The sequence below is a fragment of the Ranitomeya imitator genome, chromosome 1, assembly GCF_032444005.1.
Source record: "Ranitomeya imitator isolate aRanImi1 chromosome 1, aRanImi1.pri, whole genome shotgun sequence".
Taxonomy (NCBI): domain Eukaryota; kingdom Metazoa; phylum Chordata; class Amphibia; order Anura; family Dendrobatidae; genus Ranitomeya; species Ranitomeya imitator.
This window is the reverse complement of record NC_091282.1, coordinates 800,331,791-800,355,787: the sequence shown is the minus strand read 5'-3', so window position 1 is coordinate 800,355,787 and position 23,997 is coordinate 800,331,791. Positions and strand designations below refer to the sequence as shown.

The 23,997-nt window shown below is 45.6% G+C and overlaps 1 protein-coding gene across 1 annotated transcript in view; it reads right to left on the bottom strand.

The window, feature by feature from the left end:
- Positions 1-421: 421 nt before the first annotated feature.
- STYX (serine/threonine/tyrosine interacting protein) overlaps positions 422-23,997 on the bottom strand; it is a 42,906-nt gene continuing 19,330 nt past the window's right edge. The window contains exons 6-10 of the mRNA XM_069738471.1: positions 13,056-13,092; positions 6,401-6,491; positions 5,626-5,698; positions 3,706-3,799; positions 422-1,125 (exon numbers count right to left, since the gene is read on the bottom strand). Of these exons, the coding sequence (XP_069594572.1) occupies positions 1,052-1,125; positions 3,706-3,799; positions 5,626-5,698; positions 6,401-6,491; positions 13,056-13,092 (369 nt within the window). The 3' untranslated portion in view covers positions 422-1,051. The remainder of the gene's footprint in view (positions 1,126-3,705; positions 3,800-5,625; positions 5,699-6,400; positions 6,492-13,055; positions 13,093-23,997) is intronic.

Here is a 23,997-nt window from a genome sequence, read left to right as displayed (position 1 = left end):
CTGATCAGTGTTGGGCAGGTGCAAAAACAGCTGTTCCTTGTGATCGGGAAGGACAAGGTGTCAGCATTCCCCTCCATCAGTGGGAGCTTCCTCTGCACTACAAGATACATATAGTTTGGTAAGACGGAGTATAAAATGCCTTTTTAGCGCAAACACCACATTTTACCTCCAGATGTACATAGCTCGTAGAGTGGTCTCTAATCTTTAGCTGCGCAGGTATGATGGGAGTTATTTTACAAAACAGACTAGAAAAGTCACTGCAAACCGAGGCAGAAAATAAAATTGCCAAATTTCAGTTTTCAAAAGTGACTTCAGAAATCTATTGTTCCCAGTTATCAGCCACCCATCAGGCTGATATTTGTCTACTTACGAATGATGCCTCCATTGCACTTTTTCAGGTCACACATCACAGGACTCAGTATTTCCATAGTAAATTTACATGTTTATTGAAAAACATCAGAACAATCTGTTATGGAGGAACCAGCTCAGTTCCTGTTTTTATTTTTATTTTTTAACCCCCTCAGGCCAAAGCCACAATATAAATTGCATAAAAAAAGGACTGAATTTTAGAAGGTTATATCAACAGTGTACAATCTGCCCCAAATGCTCCGGGGTGTAGAGAATGTGATTTGTTAAAAATTTCCAGAATTTCTAAACCTATAAAATGTATTTACAAAACAAAAAAGTTTAGCAAACGTTTCAATACTAAAGCTTTTCTTCTCTTATAAATTAAATAATTTTTAGGTAGAAACAAGTCTCCCTCCCATCGGTTGCATTGCATGAAATTACTTTATATTATAGAAAAAAAAAAAAAAGAAAAAACTTCAAGTATGAAAAAAGTGCCTTATTGCAGTAATACCTCTTTGCACATCAAAATAATGGGTTTTTTTTCCCTCAGTAAAACAGCCGTGTAAAAAGCAGTAAAACAATCAGTGAAATCCACTCATCCATGGAAAGTTCAGTGATGGTTTAGAAAGGACAATAGCAGCACCCGGACATAAGGTGATGTGAGCCGTGCCGTTACGCCGGCTCCTGTGGGTCGGGCTGGACCTCAGCCATCAGGAGCTGCAGATGTGTGCATACTCCCAAACTCATCTTCCTCTTCGAGCGTTCGCTTCAGGCTACCTAAAAGCAGAAGAAAAGCAAGAAGTAAGCCTGGGGCCGCTATGCTTATGACCACTGCAGGGTATAAGTACTCAGGTGGTAAACTCATGAGTACTGTATGTTTCTGTGCCTCTCCGTTCCTCATATATAAACCTCATCCTGTATATAAATTTAGTCTATTTAGTGGGTGTGTAATCAGGATTTTATTTACCATGTTCACTAAATGCTAAAAATGACCTGACATTATGATTCTTCGGGTCACTAAAAGTTCGTTGATACCAAACATGTCTAGGTTCTTTTTTTTTTTTTTTTTTTTTTAAGTGGTGAAGTTTTGAAAACCAAAATTCAAAAGTTTTAATAAAATTAAAGAAAAAAATAAAATGTAGCTCATGTCGCCATTTTCCGAGATCCGTAGCATCTTCATTTTTTGTGATCTGGGGCTCAGTGAGGGCTTATTTTTGGGCACTGAGCTGACGTTTTTATTGATACCGTTTGGGGGTAGATACAAGGCTTTTATCGCATTTCATTGCAATGTTGCAGAGGCCAATAAAATGTAACTTTGGAGCTTTGATTTTCTTCTTGTTACACCATTTACCGATCTGATTAATTTACTGTACATTTTAATAGATCGAACGTTTCTTAATGCAGTGATTCCAAATGTGAGAAGTTTTAATTGTTTTATTTTGAATGGGGTGATTTGAATGTGTTTTAATATATTTTTTTATCTTTATTTTTATTTTTTATTTTTTTACTTGTTTCAATAGTCCCTTTAGGAGACTTGAAGCTGCAATAATCCAATTGCATGTGCCATATATAGCAATGACTCAGCCCTGCTATGGGTAGCAAAAATCGTGATCTATGAAAGCCGGCCATGGGCCTACGTTCATGGAAGATTCACAGCTTCAGGCATGGGGGTCTTCTGCAGATCTCCAGTTGTCCTGACAACCCATTGGCGCCCTGCTATCACGCGACAGGAGCACCGACTGGCGGATCTTGTGACACGTTTCTGGCAAGTGTTAAATGCAGTGGCTTATAGCAGCTGATCAGCTCTTATGTGCAGGGAAAGATGCGGGCTCAGCGCAGAAGCCTGCAAAGGCAGAGACAAGACCTTGGACAAACCTATAAGTCTGAGGTCGAGTAGGGGTTAAGGTGCCCCTCAGCAGGATTATGCTCAGTAATGACAGTGTCAGGTCGGCGCCGTTATACTGATTACACTGATACCTGGTGATGAAATCTGTCTTATGGTTGTTGTGGAATCTTTATTTGTAGTTTTGAATCAATGATCTGCTCGAGCTCTGGGGTGGCGTGAGGGGGGGGGGGGGTTGGGGGTCGTCATGTGGTGCTGATTAGGTATTCATAATGCAGACAGGTTGCTGATCACTCATTGCCCCGCCCCCCCAGTTTGCATAATGTATATTTGTACATACTGAAAAGAAAAGAGAAATCTCCTGCAGGCAGATGAGAAAGTACGGTGACTCAGTGGTTAGTACCGCAGCCTCGCAGCGCTGGAGGAGTCCTGGGTTCAAATCCCACCAAGGACAGCATCTGTAAGGCGTTTGTATATTCTCCCTGTGTTTGCGCAGGTTCTCAGGGTTCTCTGGTTTCCTCCCACATTCCAAAGACATACTGATAGGGAATTTAGATGGTTAGCCCCATTGGTGACATTGATGATAATGTGTGTAAAGTGCTGCAGAATATGTTAGCGCTATATATAATAAAAAAATAATTGAAAATGGCACCGGTGTGTATAGGGATCCGATAGCTTTAATTATGCAGGCGCCAATGGCACCTTGCTGTAGAAGGGAAAAACAGAAAAAAAAAAAAAAAATGTCCTCCTTCAAGATGGCGCTGCTCTTGTAGCAGCTCTTGGCAATTGCCTCTATATACAGACACAGGACCTGATAGCTGCTACTGCGCAGGTGCCATTTTCAAATTCTTCTTTTGCACTTCATCAACATGAACATTTATTACTAGGACACAAAGCGTGATTATGTTGTAGAGCAGGAGCCACGGCCGGCGCCTCCCTGCAGAAGATTTCTCTTTTCAGTATGTACAGATGTTCATAATGTAAACTAGGGGGCAGGGCAGTGAGGGATCAGTGACCTGTCAGCACTCTGCATTATAAATACCAGAACACTCCAACAGCTCCGCCCCAGAGCACGAGCATACCATTAACTCAAAACTGAAGATATAGATTCCACAAGATGGATTTCATCACCAGGTATCATTGTAAGGCCGGGGTCACACTTCGAGTGTGATGTGAGAAACTCACAGGAGTCTCTCGCATTAATACCCGGCACTGCTGCTGGCACTCGGACCGGAGCGTGCAGGGGCATGTATTTCTATGCAGCTGCACACTCCGGTTCTGAGTGCCGGGTATTGATGTGGGAGTTTCTAGCATCACACTCACAAGTGTGACCTTGGCCTAATCAGTATACCGGCACCGACATGACACAGTCTGTAGGATACTCAGAACAATCCTGCTGACAGGTTCCCTTTAAAAGAAACCTAGGTCTGTCACTGATTTACTACAAGTATCATGGATGGGGGCTCGAGTTCAGATCTCCAACATAATCTTCTGCTCGGTATACAATGACTTACCTGCAGCACCGGACTGTAACGAGAACGTCCTCCCCAACTGCAGAGGAGACATCATTTTGATGGTTAATTTTGCTAGATAGATGGCTTCATATTCCTGCAGAAGGAAAGGATTAGAGAAGGATAAATGGCAGCTACAAGGAAGATTAATGTATGGAGCAACAAAAACAGCATGAAAATTAAGAAATGCATCAGTGTGCACTGTGTGATAACCACATCAGTACTAGTGAACAATATTGTTCATAGCCGGACACCCTACACACAAGGTATAGCTCATGAACTGGGCTATAAAGCAATATTCACACGTTCTATACCTCAATCTCATTTCATCATTAGATCACAGCATAAAGAAACTAAAGGTACCTTCACACATAACGATATTGTTAACGATATCGTTGCTATTTGTGACGTAGCAACGATATCGTTAATGAAATCGTTATGTGTGACAGCGACCAACGATCAGGCCCCTGCTGGGAGATCGTTGGTCGCTGAATAAAGTCCAGAACTTTATTTCGTCGCTGGACTCCCTGGAGACATCGCTGGATCGGCGTGTGTGACACCGATCCAGCGATGTCTTCACTGGTAACCAGGGTAAACATCGGGTAACTAAGCGCAGGGCCGCGCTTAGTAACCCGATGTTTACCCTGGTTACCATGCTAAAAGTAAAAAAAAACAAACACTACATACTTCCCTACAGCTGTCTGTCCTCCAGCGCTGCGCTCTGCTCTCCTCCTGTACTGGCTGTGAGCCGGAAAGCAGAGCGGTGACGTCACCGCTCTGCTTTCCGGCTCCCAGACAGTACAGGAGGAGAGCAGAGAAGCAGAGCGCAGCGCTGGAGGACAGACAGCTGTAGGGAAGTATGTAGTGTTTGTTTTTTTTTTACTTTTAGCATGGTAACCAGGGTAACATAGTAACATAGTTAGTAAGGCCGAAAAAAGACATTTGTCCATTCAGTTCAGCCTATATTCCATCATAATAAATACCCAGATCTACGTCCTTCTACAGAACCTAATAATTGTATGATACAATATTGTTCTGCTCCAGGAAGACATCCAGGCCTCTCTTGAACCCCTCGACTGAGTTCGCCATCACCACCTCCTCAGGCAAGCAATTCCAGATTCTCACTGCCCTAACAGTAAAGAATCCTCTTCTATGTTGGTGGAAAAACCTAAGCGGCCCTGCGCTTAGTTACTCGATGTTTACCCTGGTTACCGGCATCGTTGGTCGCTGGAGAGCGGTCTGTGTGACAGCTCTCCAGCGACCAAACAGCGACGCTGCAGCGATTCGGATCGTTGTCGGTATCGCTGCAGCGTCGCTAAATGTGAAGGGGCCTTTACGGCAGCAGTGATCACCGGCCACTGGTTATATCTGTATACACGTCAGTTCACAAGACGCAATACCACATTGACCACCAGGAACTCCTACGGGAACACATTAGCATGTACAGGCAACAGCCGCAGGGCCGATAAAGTAAATCTATGGCCATCACCAGTCGGGCGGCTGCCCTTTACATTAAAGCTTCAGATCGGTGATTTGTCTAAATATATAGTCAGGAGTGTTCCATTGTCACCAACACCCCTGAAGAATCAGACTTTCTGGGGAAAAGTATTGTTTAAACTTCCAAGTTATGGAATTGACCATGCAGAGTGGGATCCCACCACCATCTGTGAAAGCGCGGGATCTGATGTGGCAGCGATGGGTTAATGCAGACAGCAGGATGGCGAATTTTCACAGAGGGTTGTGGACCCAGATCTCCCAATAAGGCTTGTAAGCCATCTTCTAAAATCATCAGTCTGATAAAGGGCAGTCTCCGACACGCCAGGTGCCCCCTCATTAGTGGTCGCCCTATTACATTACTATGATGGCAGACCTGCACAGCAAGGATCACTAACCCCAATCAGGAAAATTATCTAATCTCAATACCTGAAGTTGATGAACAAATCCAGCATTGGGATTAATGCAGAACCTTCTTTCTTGGACGTAGGTGAAGGCATCCCTAGGAGTAAAATGTGACAATTCAGTGAGCGCACCATGCCACAACCATTGCCAACATTAGACGCTATTCTGAACTTTTATAAGATTTTAAAGGTCATATTTTGTCCAGCAAACAGTTAAGCAATTATTTTTAGTCTCCTGTTAAATTTTTTGACTGCAGAGTGTTTGTCTTAAGCAAAGTGCTTTCTAATAAAAAATAATTCCATTAAAAATCGCAATATTTCTTTGCTCTTACCCCTTTTGTTCTCTCAGGGTTGTAGATCGTAGCAGGCGGGGCTGTACAGAGATCAGAGTAGGGAGTGGAAAGTATGAACAGTCTCAGGCTGTGCCGATAAAAGCTGAACAGCACATAAAAGCTATGTGTAAGGTTGCTTGGGTACCCAGACCTCACATCACCCTAATACTCGGGGGGACACTTCCACGGGAGGAACATTTTTAGACATCACTGGGATGGAAATGACTGAAGAGGAATTAAGTTTGCAGACTGAAAGGTAATTGTTATTTTAGGACCTCAGTAACCACAAAATGTATTGAGAATTAGCATGCAAAGTAAACCTCCAATTATCAGACTAAATGTTCTGTGCAGATTATTAGATCACTTTAGGCTCAGAGATCCCGGCATAGAGATCTACACAGCTCCAATTAAGAAGTTAGCAGTTTTAGAGAACTGATTAACCCTTTCAGTTGCAGTTACGTTTATTACCTGTATTTTATTCCGAAGGTTTCCATGATATAGGCAATAACCAAGGCAGCACTGCGGGAGATTCCTGCATTCCCATGAATAAGGACTTTACCTGCACAGAAGAGAAGTATCAATTAGGCCAAGCTTGAACTGGCTAACAGGAGGCAATAGGAGCCCCAGGGACCCCCGACTGCCCCACTATAGCAGCGAGAGGAGACTAGAGACCCTAATTGAGTGAAGGAGAGCTTAATATATAGTCTGAGGCAATATAGGACAGCTGAGGGACTGATAAAAGCCTGACCAGTTATAGTGCCAATTTCACGGAGAAGGAAACCAGTCTGAATACGCAGGCAGCCTCCTCCACTAGTTCATTTTCAATTTTCTCTTACTTGTTCATTTGTAGTTTTCCAAGAATTTTTACCTCCACTCCATGTTTTGAAAAATGTTTGGTCAAATACAAAAAAAAAAAAATATATATACAGGTCCTTCTCAAAAAATTAGCATATATAGTGTTAAATTTCATTATTTACCATAATGTAATGATTACAATTAAACTTTCATATATTATAGATTCATTATCCACCAACTCAAATTTGTCAGGTCTTTTATTGTTTTAATACTGATGATTTTGGCATACAACTCCTGATAACCCAAAAAACCTGTCTCAATAAATTAGCATATCAAGAAAAGGTTCTCTAAACGACCTATTACCCTAATCTTCTGAATCAACTAATTAACTCTAAACACATGCAAAAGATACCTGAGGCTTTTATAAACTCCCTGCCTGGTTCATTACTCAAAACCCCCATCATGGGTAAGACTAGCGACCTGACAGATGTCAAGAAGGCCATCATTGACACCCTCAAGCAAGAGGGTAAGACCCAGAAAGAAATTTCTCAACAAATAGGCTGTTCCCAGAGTGCTGTATCAAGGCACCTCAATGGTAAGTCTGTTGGAAGGAAACAATGTGGCAGAAAACGCTGTACAACGAGAAGAGGAGACCGGACCCTGAGGAAGATTGTGGAGAAGGACCGATTCCAGACCTTGGGGAACCTGAGGAAGCAGTGGACTGAGTCTGGTGTGGAAACATCCAGAGCTACCGTGCACAGGCGTGTGCAGGAAATGGGCTACAGGTGCCGCATTCCCCAGGTAAAGCCACTTTTGAACCATAAACAGCGGCAGAGGCGCCTGACCTGGGCTACAGAGAAGCAGCACTGGACTGTTGCTAAGTGGTCCCAAGTACTTTTTTCTGATGAAAGCAAATTTTGCATGTCATTCGGAAATCAAGGTGCCAGAGTCTGGAGGAAGACTGGGGAGAAGGAAATGCCAAAATGCCTGAAGTCCAGTGTCAAGTACCCACAGTCAGTGATGGTGTGGGGTGCCATGTCAGCTGCTGGTGTTGGTCCACTGTGTTTCATCAAGGGCAGGGTCAATGCAGCTAGCTATCAGGAGATTTTGGAGCACTTCATGCTTCCATCGGCTGAAATGCTTTATGGAGATGAAGATTTCATTTTTCAGCACGACCTGGCACCTGCTCACAGTGCCAAAACCACTGGTAAATGGTTTACTGACCATGGTATTACTGTGCTCAATTGGCCTGCCAACTCTCCTGACCTGAACCCCATAGAGAATCTGTGGGATATTGTGAAGAGAAAGTTGAGAGACGCAAGACCCAACACTCTGGATGAGCTTAAGGCCGCTATTGAAGCATCCTGGGCCTCCATAACATCTCAGCAGTGTCACAGGCTGATTGCCTCCATGCCACGCCGCATTGAAGCAGTCATTTCTGCCAAAGGATTCCCGACCAAGTATTGAGTGCATAACTGAACATTATTATTTGTTGGTTTTTTTGTTTGTTATTAAAAAACACTTTTATTTGCTTGGATGGGTGAAATATGCTAATTTATTGAGACAGGTTTTTTGGGTTATCAGGAGTTGTATGCCAAAATCATCAGTATTAAAACAATAAAAGACCTGACAAATTTCAGTTGGTGGATAATGAATCTATAATATATGAAAGTTTAATTGTAATCATTACATTATGGTAAATAATGAAATTTAACACTATATGCTAATTTTTTGAGAAGGACCTGTATATATATAATTTTTTTTTTTTTTTGGCAGCTAGCCAACCTTTGGAGCAGCGAAAAAGCTCCTTACCTGCAACTTAGGCAGTGACTAGATTACAAATCCCGACCGTTCGAGATTCTAAATTAAGTAGTAAAGTGCTTGTAAAAGTTAAGCAACTCTGCAAGTGTAACCATTCACAAAAACGAGGCAACACATAACCCTTTACCCCCAAGGGTGGTTTGCACGTTAATGACCGGGCCAATTTTTACAATTCTGACCACTGTCACTTTATGAGGTTATAACTCTGGAACGCTTCAATGGATCCCGGTGATTCTGACATTGTTTTCTCGTGACATATTGTACTTCATGATAGTGGTAAAAAAATTTTGATATTGCCTGCGTTTATTTGTGAAAAAAAAACGGAAATTTGGCAAAAATTTTGAAGATTTCGCAATTTTCCAACTTTAAATTTTTATGCAATTAAATCACAGAGATATGTCACACAAAATACTTAATAAGTAACATTTCCCACATGTCTACTTTACATCAGCTCAATTTTGGAACCAAAATTTTTTTTTGTTAGGGAGTTACAAGGGTTAAAAGTTGACCAGCAATTTCTCATTTTTACAACACCATTTTTTTTTTCTTTTAGGGACCACATCTCATTTGAAGTCCTATTGAGGGGTCTATATGATAGAAAAGACCCAAGTGTGACACCATTCTAAAAACTGCACCCCTCAAGGTTCTCAAAACCACATTCAAGAAGTTTATTAACCCTTCAAGGTGTTTCACAGGAATTTTTGGATTGTTTAAATAAAAATAAACCTTTAACTTTTTTTTCACAAAAAATTTACTTCAGCTCCAATTTGCTTTATTTTACCAAGGGTAACAGGAGAAAATGGACCCCAAAAGTTGTTGTACAATTTGTCCTGAGTACACCGATACCCCATATGTGGGGGTAAACCACTGTTTGGGCGCATGGGAGAGGTCGGAAGGGAAGGAGCGCCATTTGACTTTTCAATGCAAAATTGACTGGAATTGAGATGGGGCGCCATGTTGCATTTGGAGAGCCCCTGATGTACCCAAACAGTAGACCCCCCAAGGAACTTATCTAGATGTGTTGCGAGAACTTTGAACACCCAAGTGTTTCACTATAGTTTATAATGCAGAGCCGTGAAAATAAAAAATTATTTTTTCCCCACAAATTATTTAGCCCCCAGTTTTGTATTTTCCCAAGGGTAACAGGAAAAGTTGGAACCAAAAGTTGTTGTCCAATTTGTCCCGAGTACGCTGATACCCGATATGTGGGGGTAAACCCCTGTTTGGGCGCACAGAAGAGCTCTGAAGGGAAGGAGCACTGTTTACTTTTTCAACACAGAATTGGCTGGAATTGAGATCGGACGCCATGTCACATTTGGAGAGCCCCTGATGTGCTAAAAAGTGGAAACCCCCCAATTATAACTGAAACCCTATCCCAAACACACCCCTAACCCTAATCCCAACCATAGCCCTATCCACACCTCTAACCCTGGCACACCCCTAACCCCAATTCCAACCATAAATGTAATCCAAACCCTAACTTTAGCCCCAACCCTAACTGTAGCCTTAACCCTAGCCCCAACCCCAACTCTTGCCTTAAGCCTAGCCCCAACGGGAAAATGGAAATAAATACATTTTTTAATTTTTCCCTAACTAAGGGGGTGATGAAAGGAGGGTTTGATTTACTTTTAGGCGGTGTGCACACGTTGCTGATTTTTTGCGATAAAAAACGCAAAAAACAGCATACAATATGCATCCCATCATTTTGAATGAATTCTGCATGTTTTGTGCACATGATGCGTTTTTTCCGCGAAAAAAAAACGCATCGTGGTAAAAAAACGCAGCATGTTCATTAATATTGCGGTTTTTTTTTGCAGAAATGTCCGGAAAAAAAACGCATCAAAAACGCATGCAGATTTCTTGCAGAAAATTTCAGGTTTTTCTCAGGAATTTTCTGCAAGAAATCCTGATTGTGTGCACATAGCCTTATAGCGGGTTTTTTAGCGGATCTTTATGATTGGCAACCATCACACACTAAAAGACGCTTTTTATTGCAAAAAATATTTTTTGCGTTACCACATTTTGAGAGCTGTAATTTTTCCATATTTTGGTCCACAGTCATGTGAGGTCTTGTTTTTTGCGTGACGAGTTGACGTTTTTATTGGTAACATTTTCCGGCACGTGACATTTTTTGATCGCTTTTTATTCCGATTTTTGTGAGGCAGAATGACCAAAAACCAGCTATTCATGAATTTCTTTTGGGGGAGGCGTTTATACCGTTCTGCGTTTGGTAAAATGGATAAAGCAGTTTTATTCTTTGAGTCAGTACGATAAGGCCATGTTCACACAGTGCGTTTTTTACCGCGGAACCGCGGCGGTTTTGCCGCTGCGGTTCCGCAGCTGTTTTCCATGCAGGGTACAGTACACTGTACCCTATGGAAAACAGGACACTGTGCACATGGTCCGGAAATTGTAAAAAAAAAGACGCGCTGAATAGCTCCCGGAAAAAAGAAGGAGCATGTCAATTCTTTTTCCGGAGCCGCAGCGGTTCTGCACCCATAGACCTCCATTGTGAGGTCCAAACCGCAGTAAAACCCGCAGATCAAAAATATATCTGCGGGTTTTACTGCGGTTTGATGTGCAGAACCGCTGCAGCAGGAAGTGCGGGGAGCGGGCGGAAGTGCGTGGGCGGAGTGTGGCTGCCCCCCCCGTGTTCCGATCCCGCCCCCCCGTGCTCCGATGCCCCCCCCCAGCGCTCCGATGCCCCCCCCCCAGTGCTCTGATGCCCCCCCCGTGCCCTAATCTCCCCCCCCTTATACTCACCCGGCGTCCCGGTGTCCGTCCGGCCGTCTTCTCCCTGGGCGCCGCCATCTTGCAAAATGGCGGGCGCATGCGCAGTGCGCCCGCCGAATCTGCCGGCCGGCAGATTCGTTCCAAAGTGCATTTTGATCACTGAGATATAACCTATCTCAGTGATCAAAATAAAAAAATAGTAAATGACACACCCCCCCCTTTGTCACCCCCATAGGTAGGGACAATAAAAAAAATAAAGAATTTTTTTTTTTTTTTTTTTTTCACTAAGGTTAGAATAGGGGTAGGGGTAGGGTTAGGGGTAGGGTTAGGGGTAGGGTTAGGGGTAGGGTTAGGGGTAGGGTTAGGGGTAGGGTTAGGGGTAGGGTTAGGGGTAGGGTTAGGGGTAGGGTTAGGGGTAGGGTTAGGGGTAGGGTTAGGGGTAGGGTTAGGGGTAGGGTTAGGGGTAGGGTTAGGGGTAGGGTTAGGGTATTTTCAGCCATTTTAACCCTAAAAAAATTCCTAGAAAACACACAGACTCTGGCTAGAAAACTGCATCAAAAAAACGCATCAAAAAACGCATCAAAAAACGCATCAAAAAACGCATCAAAAAACGCATCAAAAAACGCATCAAAAAACGCATCAAAAAACGCATCAAAAAACGCATCAAAAAACGCATCAAAAAACGCATCAAAAAAGGACCAAAAAAAGGACCTGCGTTTTCTGCCAAGAGCTGCAGTTTTTTAAAAAACAGTCAGGAAAAAAAAAGGATGGAAATCCTGAACGTGTGAACATACCCTTACAGCGATACCTCGTTTATATTATTTTTTAATGTTTTGGCGCTTTTATACGATAAACTATTTTATAGAAAAAAAATTATTTTTGCATCACTTTATTCTGAGGACTATAACTCATTTTTTCGCTGTTGCTGTATGGCGGCTCGTTTTTTGCGGGACAAGATGACGTTTTCAGCGGTACCATGGTTATTTATATCCGTTTTTTTGATTGCGTGTTATTCCACTTTTTGTTTGGCGGTATGAGAATAAAGCGTGGTTTTTTGCCTCTTTATGGTGTTCACTGAAGGGGTTAACTAGTGGGACAGTTTTATAGGTGGGGTCGTTATGGACGCGGCGATACTACATGTGTAGTTTTTTTTTTTTTTTTAAAGAAATTTATTTATGGGAACTTATATATACACAGGCGCTGTGAAGCCATCTCCCTGCAGGATCCGAATGCAGCCCCGCTGCCTTTTTGGATCCGGGCCTGCTGCAGGGAGGAAGGTAGGAGACCCTCGGAGCAACGCAATCACATCGCGTTGCTCCGGGGGTCTCAGGGAGCCCCTCCCTGTGCGATGCTTCCCTATACCGCCGGAACACTGCGATCATGTTTGACTGCAGTGTTCCGGGGGTTAATGTGCCGGGGGCGGTCCGTGACCGCTCCTGGCACATAGTCAGCTGACACCCGGCCACGATCCCCCCCGTGAGCACAGCTGATTGCTATGACGTACTATCCCGTCAGTGGTCATACAAGCCCACCCCACCTCGACGGGATAGTACGTCACATGTCAGAAAGGGGTTAAAGAGGATTTGCACTGTGTCCTTTAGAATTAATTCCACTGGTGAGCCCTGGGAAAAAGACTCCATGTGCCCCATTGCGTGCCACAAACTTCTTGCTATGAAGTGCTGAGCGTGCACCATTTAGCATCGCTGCCTTCTGTCTTTGTACCCAGATGAATATTGCGCTCTTCATAGTCTAGTGCTATGGCTGCACCACTTACCTCCAGGCTGTAAACATTCATCTATGAATTCCTTAGTCTGCAGGGGAATAAATAATAAAAAAAAAAGGTTACTGCAGTTCAGATATCTGAAGTATTTGGGGGGGGTACAATATGACCGGTGAAAATAAATGCTCCTGAGCCTCCTTTATGACCGGACCAAAATTTTACAATTGTTACTTTAGGAGGTAATAACTCCAGAACGCTTCAACGGATCCTGGTGATTCGGAGACAGTTTTCTTGTGACATTGTACTTCATGATAGAGGTAAAATTTTTCAATATGAGCTCACATTTGTAGAAAAAAAAAAAAAAAAAAAAGGAAATTTGGCAAAATTTAACATTTTGCAATTTTCAAACTTAAATTCTTATGCCCTTACATCAGAGTAGTATCACACAAAATACTTAAACATTTCCCCACGTTTACTTTACATCAGCACAATTTTTGAAGCCTCATTTTTTCATTTATTTTTTTTGAGGGAAAGTTAAGGGTTAAGGGTTAAAAGGGACCAGCAATTTCTAGTTTTTCAAACACTTTTTGGGACCACATCACATTTTAAGTCACTTTGAGGGGTCTATAGGATAGAAGACACCCAAAAGTGACGCCATTCTAAAACTGCACCCCTCAAGGTGCTCATAAGCACATTCAAGGAGTTTATTAACCCTTGCGGTGCTTCACAGGAATTATTTGTAATATGGAATTAAAGAAAAAACATTTAGGCTATGTGCACACGTTCAGGATTTCTCGCAGAAAATTCCTGAGAAAAACCAGACATTTTCTGCAAGAAATCCGCAAGAAAATGGCATGCGTTTTTGCCGCGGTTTTTCCCGGACACTTCCCAATGCATTTTGTAGTGGGAAATCCGCAAAAAAAACCACAAAATTAATGAACATGCTGCGGTTTTTACCGCGATGCTTTTTTTCGCGGAAAAAAACGCATCATGTGCACAAAACATGCGGAATTCATTCTAAATGATGGGATGCTTATTGTATGCTTTTTTTGCGGTTTTATGGCGTTATCGGGAAAAAATGCGAAAAAACTGCAACGTGTGCACACAGCCTTACCGTATTTTTCGAATTATAAGGGGAAAGTGGGGTGTGCGTCTTATAATCCGAATCTGTACTGTGCTGTAGAAGAGGAGGGGCAGTTCTGAAGTGGTGTCAGGGGGCTGGGGTGGGCTGGCTGCAGAGACAGCAGGAGGTCCTGTGCTCCCGCTCATTAGCCTCATGTAATATTCACTGCACTCGCTGTCCATCACCTCGGTGCTGCAGCTGCACCCGAGTTGGTTGACAGGGGAGCGGTGAATATTACATGTGCCTCCACTCCCCCCTCCTCCCATCATGAATATGCCCCCCTGCAGGCACACAGTCCCCCCAGTCACTACATGCCCCCCTGCAGGCACACACATAGCCCCCAGTCACTACATGCCCCCCTACAGGCAGGCACATGATAAAATAACACTTAACTCCCCTTCCGATGATGGCTCTGTGCTCCCAGTTCTCCCATGGCTCTTCCCGTGTCTGTGCCGACATCCGATCATGGGATCGGCACAGCACAGTGATATCATCACTGTGTGCCCAGGTCACATGATCTGATGCCTGGGAAACAGGAAGTGCAACCGAGGAGCTGGGAGCCATCATCGGAAGGCGAGTTAAGTTTGTTATTTTATCATGTGCCTGCCTGTAGGGGGCATGTAGTGACTGGGGGGGGCTTGTCCATGTGTCTGCCAGCAGGGGGCATGTAGTGCCTGGGGGTGGGGGTGGGGGGTTTGCCATGTGCGTGCCATATAGAGAGGGGGGCCATGTGTGTTCCAGCAGGGGGGCTTATAGTGATGGGGCTCCATATCCAGGATGAGATGGGGCAGTGTGCCAGCAGCACATGGGGCAATGTGCCAGGATGGGGGTTATATAGATACCAGGATGAGGGACATATCACCGCCGTCTCGTGTTGAGCGCCGCGTTAATCGGGTGCGGGTGTCAGCTGTATGTGACAGCTGACACCCCATTGCAATGCCCGCGATCGGTGCAAGCACTGATCGCAGGCATTTAACCCCTCTGATGCTGCTGTCAGTAGTGACTGCGGCATAGAGGGGGATCGCGCAGACGGGGCTCCCTGCGTGCTCCCATGAGAATAACGCGACATGATCGCGTTATTCTCATGGTCTCCAGTGTCCTGGAAGGAGTCCCCCGATCCAAGATGGCCGCGGGGCTCCTTCTGGGTCCTTCAGTGAGGTGGCTTGCGAGCGCCTGCACAGAGCAGGCGTCGGCAAGCTTCCTGCACTGTGTCAGATCGCTGATCTGACACAGTGCTATGCAAAGTGTCAGATCTGCGATCTGACATGATACAGTGATGTCCCACCCTGGGACAATATTCTAAAGTAAAAAAAATAAAAATAAGATGTGCAAAATTTTTTTTTAAAATTCCCAAATAAAAAAAAATTATATATATATATATATATATATATATATATATATATATATATATATATATATATATATATATATATATATATATATATATATATATATATATATATATATATATATATATATATATATATATATATATATATTTCCAATAAATCCATTTTTGTAAATAAAATAAATAAATAAATGTAAACATTTGGCATCGCCGAGTCCGTAACGACTCGCTCTATAAAACTGTCACACTAAGTTAACCCCTTCAGTAAATACCGTAAAAAAAAGGCAAAAAAACAATGCTTTATCATCATACCGCCGAACCAAAAGTGCAATAAAACGCGATCAAAAACATGGGTGTAAATAAAAATGGTACCCCTGAAAATGTCATCTTGTCCTGCAAAAAAAGTGAAGGTATCGCTGTAATCGCCTGAATTGCTGTTTTTTTGTTCATTCTGCCTCCCAAAAATCGGAATAAAAAGCGATCAATAAATGTCATGTGCCCGAAAATGGTGCCAATAAAAACGTCAATTCATCCCGCAAATAAGACCTCACATAACTGTGGGTCAAAATCTGGAAAAAAAAAATTATAGCTCTCAAAATGTGGTGACGCAAAAAAACTATTTTTGCAATAAAAAGCGTCTTTTAGGCTAGTTTCACATTTGCGTCTGTGCGCAGCGCATCATCCGCAACCGCATGCAAACGCATGCTAATGCAGCGTTTTTATCCGCGCATGACAGCAAAAAAACCGCAGCATTTGCATGCTTTTTTGCATGCGTTTGATATTTCAAGCTGGGTGTGTCTCAATGGGCGTGTCTCAAAACAGTTCCTGGACATGCGCAGTCCAAAGTATGCAAGCGCATCAAACACACGTACGCAAGTGTTCCCATAGACAGTAATGCATTTTTTTGACGCACTCATCCACATGCACATGTCTGCGCATATTTGATGCCTCCAAAAAAAATGCAACATGGTGCGTTTGCCAAGCCCAGCTACACAACGTGAAAAAAATGCATGCATGCATGCATGCGAACGCATATCCATGTGTACACCATGTTAAAGATAAGTACGCATGAGGATCTATGTGGATCGTACGGTGCGCACACAGACGCAAATGTGAAGCCAGCCTTAGTGTGTGACAGCAGCCAAACAAAAACCCACTATAAATAGTAAATCAAACCCCCCTTTATCACCCCCTTAGTTAGGGGAAGATAATAAAATAAAAAATTATTTCCATTTTCCCATTATGGTTAGGGCTAAAGTTAAAGTTGGGACTAAAGTTAGGGTGAGGGCTAAAGTTAGGGTTGGGGCTAGAGTTGGGGATAGGGTTTGGATTACATTTACGGTTGGGATTAGGGGTGTGTCAGGGTTAGGGGTGTGGTTAGGGTTGGGTTTAGGGGTGTGTTTGGGATAGGGTTTCAGTTCTAATTGGGGGGGTTTCCACTGTTTAGGCACATCAGGGGCTCTCCAAAAGCGACATGGCATTTCATCTCAATTCCAGCCAATTCTGCTTTGAAAAAGTAAAACAGTGCTCCTTCCCTTCCGAGCTCTGCCGTGCGCCCAAACAGTGGTTTACCCCCACATATGGGGTATCAGTACTCAGAACAAATTGCACAACAACTTTTTTGGTCCAATTTTTTTATTTTCACGGCTCTGCATTATAAAGTTTAGTGAAACACTTGGGGGTTCAAACTTCTCACAACACATCTAGATAAGTTCCTTAGGGGGGTCTAATTTCCAATATGGGGTCACTTGTGGGGGGGGATTTCTACTGTTTAGGTACATCAGGGGCTCTGCAAACGCGACATGGTGTCCAATCTCAATTCCAGCCAATTTTGCATTGAAAAGTAAACGGCGCTCCTTCCCTTCCGAGCTCTGCCATGCACCCAAACAGTGGTTCCCCCACATATGGGGTATCAGCGTACTCAGGACACATTGCACAACAACTTTTTGGGTCCAATTTCACCTGATTTCACCTTTTAATTTTCCAAAAATTCCTGTGAAGCACCTGAAGGGTTAATCTTCTTGAATGTGGTTTTGAGCACCTTGAAGGGTGCAGTTTTTAGAATGGTGTAACTTTTGGGCATTTTCTGTCATAGGCCCCTCAGATTCACTTCAAATATGAGGTGGTCCCTAAAAAAAAAAATTGTTTTGCAAATTTTGTTGTAAAAATGAGAAGTCGCTGGTCAACTTTTTAACCCTTATAACTCCATAACAAAAAAAAAATTATGTTTTTAAAGTTGTGCTGATGTAAAGCAGACATGTGGGAAATGTTTATTAACTATATTATGTGATATAACTCTCTAATTTAAGGGCATAAAAACTAAAAGTTTGAAAATTGGAAAATTTTCACAATTTGCCAAATTTACGTTTTTTCACAAATAAATGCAAGTCATATTGAAGAAGTTTTACCACTATCATAAAGTACAATATGTCATGAGAAAACATTGTCAGAATCACCAGGATCGGTTGAAGCGTTTCAGAGTTGTGACCTCAATGTGACAGTGGTCAGAATCGTAAAAATTGGCGCTGTCACTTATGTGAAAACAGGCTTTGGGGTGAAGGGGTTAATTATTTTTCTCTTTTTCTTCACCAAATTTGGGGGTGCGTCTTATAATCAGGTGCGTCTTATAAAGCGAAAGATACGGTAACCTTGTCATAAAAAATTCTCTTTATTTTTTTTATTTTCACAAGGGTAGCAAGGAAAAAAAAAAAATATGGACCCCAATATTTATTGTGCAATTTTTCCTGAGCATGTCGATACCCTATGTGTGGGGAACCCCATTAATTGGGTGCACAGCAAGGCATGGAAGAGAAGGAGCACCATTTGACTTTTTGAATGTACAGTTTGCTGGTATAATTAGACACCGCCATGTCGTGCTTGGAGAGCCCCTGATGTGCCTAAAAAGTGGAAACTGCACACAAGTGACCCCATTTTGGAAACGAGACATCTCAGAGTATTGATGTAGATGTGCCTCACAAAAATTTATAACATTGAGCCGTTAACAGTAAAAAAAATGAAAAAAGAATTTCCCCACAAAAATGTATTAAAGCCCTAAATTTTGCATTTTCACAAGGGTAACAGGAGAAATTGCACCATACAATTTGTTGTGCAATTTCTCCTGAGTACGCAGATACCCGATAAGCGGGGGTAAAATACTGTTTAGGCGCTCGGCAGAGCCCAGAAAATAAGTGACTTTTTTGAATGCAGACTGATGGAGAAGTAAGCCGGCGTCATGTCTCGTTTTGAGGGCACTGCCTTAGTGGAAAAACCCACAAGTAACAATTTTAGAAACTAGGCCCTTGAAGCAATGTATTTAGATGTGTATTGAGCACCTTGAATCCCCATCTGCTTCATGTACCGTATATACTCGAGTATAAGCCTAGGCTGGTGTCCGCCGATGCATAGGTATGGACCTTGTAAAATTTGGCGAACGTGTGGATGGAAGACCAAGTTGCCGCTTTGCAAAGCTGTAGGGCGGAAGCCCTGTGGTGCACCGCCCAGGAGGCACCGACTGCCCGGGTAGAGTGAGCCTTAATCCCAGGAGGGGGCACTCTGTTCTTGACCCGGTAAGCCTCCAAAATTGCCATTCTGATCCATCGAGCCATAGTCGCTTTGGAAGCCGGCTGGCCTCTGCGCGTGCCATCAGGAATGACGAAAAAAGAATCAGTCTTCCGGAAAGGATGTTCTATCCAGATAGATCCTCACTGCCCTGACTAGGTCTAGCTTGTTCAACGATCGCTCCAGAGGATGAGTCCTCGTTGAGGTGGAAGGTGGAAACCACCTTAGGAAGAAAAGAAGGTGGGGGCCGGAAGACCACCTTGTCCTGGTGAATGACCAAAAACGGAGGGCGGCAAGACAAGGCCGCCAACTCGGAAACGCGGCGAATAGACGTGATGGCCACAAGAAAGGTCACCTTCCAAGATAGAGGAATCTCCCTAAGAGGTTCAAAGGGAGAAACCCTCAGAACGTCCAGTACCAGGTTTAAGTCCCATGCCTCCACAGGGGCTCTGTACGGCGGGACAGCATGGGCTACCCCTTCAAAGAAGGTCTTAACCTGTGGCCGAGAGGCCAAGGTCTTCTGAAAGAGGATGGAAAGCGCAGAGACCTGACCCTTCAGGGAGCTAAGAGCCAGGCCCGAATCCAGTCCTGCCTGAAGGAAGGCCAAAAGAGAAGGCAGGGAAAAAACCATAGGCGGAACGCGGTTGGACTCGCACCAACGGAAGTAAGCCTTCCAGGTGCGGTAGTAGATCCTGGAAGACGAAGGCTTCCGAGCCTGAATCATGGTGTGAATCACCCGGTCCGAAAGGCCGGACGCTCTTAAAACCGCGGTCTCAGCCACGCCGTTAAACTGAGCGACCGAGAATTCGGGTGGCAGATCGGACCCTGGGACAGCAGATCGGGCCTGTCTGGAAGGCGCCAGGGAGCGTCCGCGAGAAGGTTGACGAGCTCCGCGAACCAAGCTCTCCTGGGCCAATCCGGGGCGATCAGGATGACCGGCACCCCTTCCGCTTTGATCTTCTTCAACAGCTTGGGAAGTAATGGAAGGGGTGGGAACAGGTAGGGCAGCTCGAACTGTGACCAAGGAATGGCCAGAGCATCGACGCCCACTGCGAGAGGATCGCGGGATCTGGAGACGAACTGCGGAACCTTCCTGTTGATTCGAGACGCCGTGAGATCCACATCCGGAGTCCCCCATCGAAGGCAAATCTGATGGAAGACCTCCGGATGCAAGGACCATTCCCCTGCCGCAAGGCCCTCGCGGCTGAGGAAGTCGGCGGCCCAGTTGTCCACGCCGGGCATATGCACCGCGGATATCACCGGAACCGTTGCCTCTGCCCAAAGGAGGATCTTGGATACTTCGGCAAGGGCCAAGGAGCTCCGGGTCCCCCCCTGATGGTTGACATATGCCACAGCCGTGGCGTTGTCCGTCTGGATCCGGACTGGAAGGCCCCTGAGGATCCTTTCCCAGTGGCGGAGGGACAGAAAGATGGCCCGAATTTCGAGGACGTTGATTGGCAGAGATGACTCCTGCGGCGACCAACGGCCCTGAACCGTCAGGTGGCGAAAAACCGCACCCCAGCCGATCAGGCTGGCGTCTGTTGTCACCACCTGCCAGTGAACCGGAAGGAAGGACCTGCCCTGGGAGATGAGAGGTGACGTCAGCCACCAGTTGAGACCGCTTGACCCGAAAAGAGAGTCTGATCGGCCGATCCAGGGATAAGACAGACCTGTCCCACTGAGACAGAATGGCTTGCTGAAGGGGTCGAGAATGGAATTGGGCGAAGGGAATCGCTTCCAAGGTAGCTACCATCCTCCCCAGAACCTTCATGGTTGATCGGAGGGAGGGAGGCCGAGGACCCTGGAGCAAGCATATGTCCCGACAAAGAGTGGATCTCTTGTCCTTGGGAAGGAAGACTCTGGTCTGACGAGTGTCGAAAAGCATGCACAGAAAGATGATGCGCTGAGAAGGAATAAGGCAGGACTTCTTCCGGTTGACCAGCCACCCGAAACGGGATAAGGTGTCGAGAACAATGGACAGGCTTTCCTGGGCCTGAGCAAAGGACGGAGCCTTGATGAGGATGTCGTCGAGGTATGGAAACAGGACCAAGCCTCTGACTCAAGATGGCCATCAGCGCCGCCATGATTTTCGTGAACACCCTTGGGGCGGTTGCGAGACCGAACGGCAGGGCGACGAACTGAAAAGGATCTTGTTGCACTGCGAAGCGCAGGAAACGGTGATGTCCGGGAAATATCGGAACGTGTAGGTAGGCGTCCTGGATACCTATAGAGCATAGAAATTCCTGAGCCTCCATGGAAGAAATTACTGAACGAAGGGATTCCATCCTGAAGTGTCTCAGGCGAACCCTCCTGTTCAGCAATTTGAAGTCCAGAATGGGACGAACCTTGCCGTCTTTTTTCGGTACCACAAAAAGGTTCGAGTAGAAACCCGTGTACCGTTCCTTTTCTGGGACGGGAACGATTACCCCGGATTTGAGCAGAGAAGCAATGGCTGCGAAGAAGCCCGGAACCAGAGCGGGATCTTTTGGAGGACGGGATTGGAAGAAACGATCCCTGGGTCAGGAGGCGAACTCTATTTTGTATCCCGAGGACACAACTTCCCTGACCCATGCATCCTCTACTGCGGAAATCCAGACGTCCCTGAAACGGAGAAGACGGCCCCCCAACCTGGGAGTTGGGCTGGAGTCTTGCCGAGAGTCATGCGGAGGTGGATCTTCCAGTCCTGGGCCTGGACGATCTACCCTGGGAATAGCGAGGACGCCAGGACGGAGTGGGCCTGAAGGACACCGCCTTCTTCTCTTGACGTGCCTGTGGCCTCTGTTGCTGCTGGGAAAAAGAGTTTGATGCAGCGAAGCGACGAAAAGGCCAAAAAGAGCGAAACTGCCGTCTAGGAGGAGGGCGACGAGGCTTAGCCTGGGGGAGAAGAGAACTTGTACCCCCGGTGGCGTCCTTAATGATTTGGTCCAGCTGGGAACCAAAGAGACGAGAGCCCTGGAAGGGCAGACTAGTGAGGGACTTTTTGGAGGACAAGTCCGCCTGCCAGGCCTTGAGCCAAACGGTCCGGCGGATGGCAACGGCATTGCTGGAAGCCTGAGCCGCACAAGACGCGACATCCAGGGAGGCGGAAACCAGGTAATCACCAGCGTGGGAAATCTGGTTGGCAAGTTCCGCTAATTGCGCGGGAGGTGCCCCGTCCAGGATACCTCGCCGTAGATCCTTGGCCCATTTTGAGATGGATTTTGAAACCCAAGTGGAAGCAAAAGCTGGACATAGCGCTGCTGAAGCCGCTTCAAAAGCAGATTTCGCGAAGGATTCTATAACGGTCGTTAGAATCCTTCAGAGATGCTCCGCCGGACAGTGGAAGCACCGTGTTGGTGGACAGCCTGGAAACAGGGGAATCCACCGAGGGGGAGACCGTCCAATTGGCGGTAAGTTCTGGTGAAAAAGGATATAACACCTCCAGGCGTTTTCCCCTCTGAAAACGTCTGGTCGGATTCTCTCTCTCTCTCTGGTCAAGATTTCCTTGAATTCAGGATGAGGAGGGAAAAATTTTGAAGGTGGTTTAGCCCGTCTAAACGAAACCGCCTGATCTGCGGGTTCCGTAGAGGGATCCTTAATGCCACAGGTTTGGTTTATAGCCCGAATGAGGTTCTGGACCGTCTCACTCATGGTGGCGATTTGGTTAGGATCCAGCTCCGAAATATCCTCCGAGGGCGCATCAGATAATGCCTCGCCTGACTCAGGGGAGGAGGATTGGTGAGACACCAACCGCGGGGGAGGGCCGTGCGGCGAGATGGAGCGCGAAGAGGACTCAGACCGACGTTCCTGTCTGGACCTTTTGTGGCTCATCAAGGAGGGCTCGGGCGGCGGTTCCTGCGACCCGCTGGCCACTGCAGGGGCTTGCAGGGGTAACCGATCCAGCGCGGACACCAGGGTTTGAGATACCCGTGTTAAATCGGCCACCGATTGTGACAGAGGCGGCCCAGCCTGGGATGGGGGGGGGGGATCACTCTCGGGCGGAACAGCCGGGGGATCCTGGGCGGTGGGAACAATCGGGTTGCTGCAGGACTGACATAGCGGGGAGGACTGACCTGAGGGAAGCTTGCTGTTACAGGACGAACATGCAAAGTACGTGACTAAGGCAGAAGATGAAGTAGGGGGGCGAGAGCGGCCCCCTTTAGAGGTAAACATTTTAAGAGATCCCTGAAGAAATGCCAGCGGGTTAGGGGACAGTGGGGCAGAGGAGGGTGTCAGTCTGCAGTGCAGAGCTACTCACGGTAGATGAGAAAGGAATTCAGAGAGCTGCCCGGCTTGATGGAATGGACCTCCGGTAAAGGTAGTCCCTCTAGCAGGGGATGTGGGCTTCTGCTGCAGTCTGATCAGAGGAAGCTGACCGCTGAGGAGTGCGACAGGTGCAGAGGAACCTCGTGTTCCAAGATGGCGCCGGTGGGTGGGGAAAAGGGCAGGACCTGTGCCCGTCACGGAGAGGTTGTCGGGCGGGAGAAAAGCCCGGCAGCAAAAAACGTTACATGTAACGTTTTTTTTGCAGCCGACGGTCCGCCACAACACAGCGCAACCGTCGCACGACGGTTGCGACGTGTGGCAAAGCGTCGCAATGTGACGCTAATGCAAGTCAATGGAGAAAAAAACGCATCCTGCAAGCACTTTTGCAGGATGCGTTTTCTCTACAAAACGACGCATAGCGATGTGCAGTGCACGACGCTAGTGTGAAAGTAGCCCAAGATGCTCCGTACAGTCACTTGCCCCATTATAACGCTGCACAAGTGTTATGGCCCCATAAGATGCTCCCTACAGTCACTTGCCCCCTTATAATGCTGCACAAGCGTTATGGCCCCATAAGATGCTCCGCACAGCCACTTGCCCCCTTATAATGCTCCACAAGCGTTATGGCCCCATAAGATGCTCCATATAAAGCTGTGCCCCATATATAATATGCTGCTGCAATATAAAGAAAAAAAAAAAAAAAAAAGACATACCTCTAGTTG